General features: G+C 38.2%; 1 protein-coding gene across 2 annotated transcripts in view; it reads left to right on the top strand.

The window, feature by feature from the left end:
* Window positions 1-941, top strand: part of ccdc13 (coiled-coil domain containing 13) — a 15,317-nt gene extending 14,376 nt beyond the window's left edge. For both annotated transcript variants that reach the window (XM_017309956.1, XM_008434308.2), the window contains exon 14: window positions 579-941. In XM_017309956.1, coding sequence (XP_017165445.1) covers window positions 579-693 — 115 coding nt within the window. In that variant the 3' untranslated portion in view covers window positions 694-941. The remainder of the gene's footprint in view (window positions 1-578) is intronic.
* The last annotated feature ends 5,464 nt before the right edge of the window (window positions 942-6,405 follow it).

The following is a 6,405-nucleotide window of genomic DNA, read 5'->3' as shown; positions in this document are numbered from 1 at the left end:
GCATCAAAGGGGCTGAGTGAGCGTCGCTCCTTCACCCTAACGTGACGTTCCTTCCCTCGGTCGGGGGGAGGGGGGGCGCCGATCTATGTTTTCGCATCCACCTGAATAATGTGTAGTTGCGCCACTGGTGGCAAGACTCTCATTTGGGGTTGCAACTGCCACCCCATGCCACGCCAGWAGATCCGCCCCTGCTCCCGGCTCTCYTACATCATTGACATGGATAGAACGTGCTTCTACAAGGAACAAACCAAATCAATGTGGACTCGACTCTTAATTTTTTTTAAAATTGATTTTAATCCAAATCTTGGCTGAGATCCATTCAAACATTAGCCAGAATGTTATGGGTCATTTTCATATCTTTCAGRTTGTAATAGTAAATTTATGGTCTAAGGTTTAATAGCCTAAATGATAGACAGAATCACTATCCATTACATTGGATTGAAGTGCTTCAGATGATTCCCATAGACAATAATTTTATTGTTGCTTTAGATGTCCAAAGAGAAAGCAATGAAGTGTGTGTATTAAGAAATTATTAAATTATTTTATCTGAGACAAAAAATTAAATGTTTATCTTCCAGAGAGAAAGACATGAAACAAATGTGTTTGGAGGCAGAGAAGAAGTACCACGAGGAGCGCCGTAAAACCTTGATGTTGGAGCAGCAGTTAGAAAGGGCATTAACAGATTCAAAGTAAAGGACTCTGCGTCGATCACGGAAAGGATAAGGACCAGTGTGACCAGGTGGACGTTCTGCTAAAAAACTGTTTTCCAAGGGTTCAACTCCAAGGGTTCCCAGGGATTTCTACCTTGGCTGTCTCACTCATGGCTGCCATGGCTGTTCCTCGGGAGAAATAGGGCAGGAGCTACAAGGCAGAAATAAAAAGACAAAACGAAACAGACAAACTGATCAAACTCTGGAATGTGAATACATTTTACCTTGTAATTGTGTTGTGAGCTTCTCCTGATTTTAAACATGACAGTGTTTTTTTTTCTCTTCATCCCATGGAAATTTAACCACACAGCAAACTTAATGATGTGTGGCAATAGTCTCAGCTCCCGTGCACAGGGTTAGCTTCTGCCCATCATCTTTTGGTTGTTTATGTTGCTCTTGTTTGCTGTCTCCTGTCTGGTCATTCAGCTGGAGGAAACGCAGTCTCTGAGGGCATCCCAAAAGAGCACTCTCCATCACGGCGTACAGCTTTATGGTGACGTGACGAGACAAGTCGAGCACGTTTTTTTTTTTTCCTGGAGGCTCTGTGACAGCACTGACAAGACACTAACCAGGAGAACTGGCTGCTCCCTGCTCAAGTTCTCTTGCTGCTCAGCCCTACCTTCTCTTGTCACATGTGACAAACCACAGCCTGCAGGAAACAAGTTCCCTCCTTAGCCACACACACGCACACACGCACACACACGCACGCACCCCCCCACCCCCACACACACACACGCACACGCATTCGCACGCACACACAAATCGTGCGGATATCTTACTCTCACTTCAGTTTGGAATGATTTGTAATGCAGACCAGGTGACTTAAGGTTAAGGACTATGGAGAAACTTTTGTGGAACAGCTTCCTTGATAGCAGCAGACAGTTGTTCCTGCTGATTAGGGAATGGCTTGACCTTAATCTGTTTCCCCCCCGGTGTCATGTTGTCTCTGATAGTCAATTCATAAATGTAAATTGACACTTTTATTTTGTAAAAAAAAAAATATATATATATATATGCTTGTAAGTTTTCTATTTGTCTCAGGTAAATCAATTTCATTTTTTGAAACAAACTTAAGTTCTTTTTAAGTTTTTTTTAATTATTTTTTTTTTTATGGCTTACCTGTATTTTTTTCCTGTTTTTAGTCATTTTGGATGTGAATGGTTGCAAATAAAAGTGCAAAGTTGCATTAACCTCTGTTAGGTTCCTCCTAAAGTTGATATTCCTGTTAAATATCCACACTAATCATTTCTGACTTGAAACCAGATGTGTGGGAATAGTGGTTAGAAGTGAATGCAAACTAAAGCTACACAAACGGACTGTAATTCATTTCCCAGAGCATATCACGCATTTACAGAATAAAGTCTGTGATCAGCGATCCAAGACGTCCTGGGAAGCGTTTGGAAAAAGTAGGGAATTTATTTTATGAATTTACYGGGTTTGAATGAATTTTGAAAAAAAAGAGGGAAATGGAAAATTTGATTGTTTTCAGGCTTTATTCTCAGCAACATTGTTTGAACGGTTAATGCAGTTAACAGTTTTTTCTTCCTTATTTATTTTATTCAGTCTTTCTTTCCTTTCTTCATTCTTTGTATTTGTCCTTCATTCATCCTGCTACCCCTCTTTCCTTTTTCCTTCTACATTTGTCATTCCTTCTTTCCTATTCTTCCCTCCACATAACCTTTTGTCCTTCCTTATTTCTTTTTTTTTTCATTCTCCATCATTTCCTCCATCTTCCCATTTTTCATACCTTCTTGCTTTGCTTTTGTCYGTCCTTTCTTCCTGTCTGCATTGAGCAGATGTACTTTAGAAATGTGCAAAAACGGAAAACTCTGCTAAATATGTCTGGAATAAAATCTTTAGAAAGCCTCTTAGACTTTCAATCCAAACGTCTCAGGTCTGCTGATGGRTGTAGCATTTACATACATGCGTACATCTGAGTTATTTTAATGTATCTGAAGGTGTTTCAGCGAAAAACAAATAAAAAATAAAACCTGCCCCGCCTGTCGTCTCTGCCCTCTCCACATCACGCTTAATTTAAAACCATGGCTGACTTAGTGTGCTGATTCAAATACTGCACTATGTCTTCCAGCACCCTGTGGGAGATTGGCAGGTCCCATTTGGACCTGGTGAGAAAGAGCCACAAGACAAAAATATCAGAGTTTGGACATGATGAAGACAGCCTTTATGCTCACGGTAACAAAAAACATCTTGTGTTGAGCACCTCCTGGTTGAAGGGTGAGGAACCTTTTTAGGTGACAGTGAGTTGGTGGCAGTGCATGAGCAGGTTAGATACAATGGGATCTGAATTGATTTGGAGCAAATTGTGTTTTTTTGTTCCATGTGATTCCTGGAAGATGCTAAATGCTTTTGAGCACACCATGTGTATGTGTAAACACTAACTGATAGGAACTAGTCAAGCACTTCCAATATTTCAGTAAGCTTTTTATTTTTTTATTTTTTTTTATAAAGCTTCCTACTGTTTCCTACTGAGGTTATAGTGTAATTTCAGGTAAGCTAATTTCACAGCTTAATGCGTCTGCTCTTGTTGACTTCAGTTATTTCGGAGTGTCATCACCTTCAAATAAATTACACTTTGGCAAACAATTTTATTCTTGTTTTATGTAGCTGTATTACGCAGAAAGGTGTAGATTTATTCCAAAATGCCCAATAAGCCACCAAACCAAACACAAACTTATGTAAACACAGCGTACGTAAACAGCCTCGGCTATTTGTCATTCCAGCTTTGAATGACTCCTTTCTCCATCGTTCTCCTCAGAGGTATTCCCTCGTTCTGGACCAATGCTTCCTGCAGACCATTGACTGCATCCAGAAACTAAAGTAAACAGTGCAGCTGTGAACGCAGAGGTTAAAGTTAGCAATCAGTGTACGAGGGATCTGTGAACTTTCCTCAGGCCAGAAAAACGGTTTACTCCTCTGTGAGTTTATTCATCGCCCCGCGGCTCTCATTTACATGTAATGGAAAGAAAATAAACAGAACAGTTCTAATGTGCTCATTTACAGTAATTAGAACTTAAGTAACAACTTAACTTGTACACAAGTGAAGTAATGATTAGACTCTTATTGGTCACATTAATGTTCACTGGATCATCACTTTAAGTTTTCTTCAGGGTCTAATTAGGCGTGGTATCACTAGATGGCAGTACTGTTGCTTATGTGCTGGGATGTACCTAAGATTAAGAAGCTGTTTTGACATTGAGTGGTACCACGTGATTTAAAGCCATAAGTGTTCTAAAACTGTTTCCACAAAATATAAGTTCTTGTAGGAAAAACACAGTGACTCACAATTTCAAGAAAATATGTTTTTTTTATTATTATTTTAAAATGTCACATATTGAAAAGAAGTGGAGAAAAAAAATCACTACTTCTACAATAAGTACCATGCCTTGCAAAAATCTTCAGACCCCTTGAACTTTTTTCAGCAATTTGTCACGTTACAACCAGAGACTTTAACTTATTTAACAGAGGCGTTTTTTTGTTGTTTTTTTTTTACTATAAAAATCTCAAAAGTGCTGTGTGCATGAGGAACTAGAGGGAAACAAGTATTTTGATGTGTCGAATAGCTTTGCATGTGTAGACACTGGAATTTTATACCTTTTTTTTTCTTTTTTGGACAAAATTCAATCACCTCGACACGTCAGTCTACAGTGCCTGCACTTGTCAATCTTAGCAAAGATTCTAAATTGGGATGAGGTCTAGACTTTGAGTAGGCCCTTCTAAGACTTGATTTGCTTCTATCGCTACAGCTCCTCCCGATTTACCACAGACTTCTGTACTTCTCTTAATGTCATTCTTCAGGTGGGCAGCTTCTCTTTCGGTAGGTTTGCAGCTGTATCGTACTTTTTCCACTTGCATTTGTTTGAATATCTTGGAATAATGTTTTACAACCTAACACTGCAATAAACCTCTCCACAACTTCTGTCTTTCCTGGATTTTATGATGTTTTTTGTTCACTAATGTTCTCTAACAAACCTCTGATGCCTTCACAGAACAACTGTACTCATTCTTAGATTAAATTACACATGTATAAACTTTGTTTATTTATTAAGTGACTTCTGAAGGGAACTAGCGGCCTAAATGCACAATTTCTTTTTGTTTTTCTTCAAACCTTAATGTTGGTTTAAATCCAAATAAAATCCCTTTTGTTTGTAGTTATGTATTTATAAAAGTGTAAGTGGTCTGAAAAATTTTGCAAGGCATTTTAACATACACTACATTAAACTCTAATCTCTAATATTAAATAATCAAACATGGCTGACATAGCAGATGCATTATCCTAAGACTATTCAACAAGTCGGATTTATAAGTTTTGCACTGAAGCACAATGAAAAGGCTTCTTATGAAAAGAGTTTAAATCAAAATACATTTTAAAGCTGTTTTTAAGATCTTGTGTCATGCTGAAAAACTGCACTGACTTGGAGAAAACCTTTAAAATTATTGAAAAGCAAAAACTGTGTAATGTATAATAGATTACGTTCATTAGTTAGGGTGGAAGCAGATTACTAGAGCCTTAACAAACACAGGTTAAAAAAAGAAGGTCTACAAAAATGGTACTAAATTATCTGAGGCAAACACCACTAAGGATGTAGAGACAAAAAAAACCCTTCTGGGCATGCTGTCGTTTTCATCAGTCTGACAGCAGCTGAACATGCTGGCCTCTCTGTGGAAATCATACTAGCTTGGGACAAAGCAATCAGTCTCTCTCAAGTCTGAACCACATGCCAGACTAACATGCAGAGGAGAAGGGTCATTATTTGGCATTGGGCCCGCTTTTGATAAAGATATGAAAAGGTTTGTCTTTCATGAATGTCCTATCCACAGTTTCATTTGACATTGAGCAAATCTTTTGTCCGTCCTTGAACCAAATAACCAAGATAATGATAAAAACGGCATGTAGGGTTCTTTTTTGAGTAAGTGAAAATATACTAAATGCAGTTCAGAGGGATTTTTTTTTTTCTTTTGGATTGAATACATATATTTTTTCTTTAACACAGTGAAATAGAAATGCATCATTCCTAAAGCACCAGAACATGAGTATGCAGCACTACTCAGCATATCAGCTGCATTTTTGCTTTTAAGACACTTTGCAGAGCAGCACTGCAGGAGCACAGAGCAAAAGGTGATGACAAAACAAAGTGATTCGGCAAGGGAAACAGAATTTTTTGTAAAGCTGAAATCAACAAAGTACAGCTCCCCTATCACTAAAAGCTGCTATTCTCTGCTTGTCATCTTTGTAATGTGATTGCTACTTTTAACTCGTGGCTCTCACTTGTTTCATCCCTTAAAGACTTTTCTCAGATCTACAGTAACTGCTCACACCTTTTGTCAAATAATCAATTTCTTTAGGAACATCTCCAACATTTGTGCTGAATATATAATTGGGTTTGTGTAGTTGCCACAAACCCAGTGGCAACTACACTTGGAAAATAAAAATGCTCTGTTTTTGCATTTAGAGAAAGTAATTCATTTTTATTCACTGGGTGAACAGGAAGGAATCTACAAAGAAAAGAGGATTGTTTCCATGAAGGTATGGTTTTTCATTATTGCAGTTGTTTAATAAGTCCCTCAGCGTGTCCTGGCAAAATGGCAATGACATTTTACTCATAAATGCAATAAGATCCACATTCTGGAAATATTTGCATCAGCTCCACTGATAACACAGACTGCTGGCTTGKCT

This window comes from Poecilia reticulata, linkage group LG17 (assembly GCF_000633615.1).
Source record: "Poecilia reticulata strain Guanapo linkage group LG17, Guppy_female_1.0+MT, whole genome shotgun sequence".
In the NCBI taxonomy this organism is placed as follows: Eukaryota; Metazoa; Chordata; class Actinopteri; order Cyprinodontiformes; family Poeciliidae; genus Poecilia; species Poecilia reticulata.
This window is presented reverse-complemented; position numbering and strand designations above follow the sequence as displayed.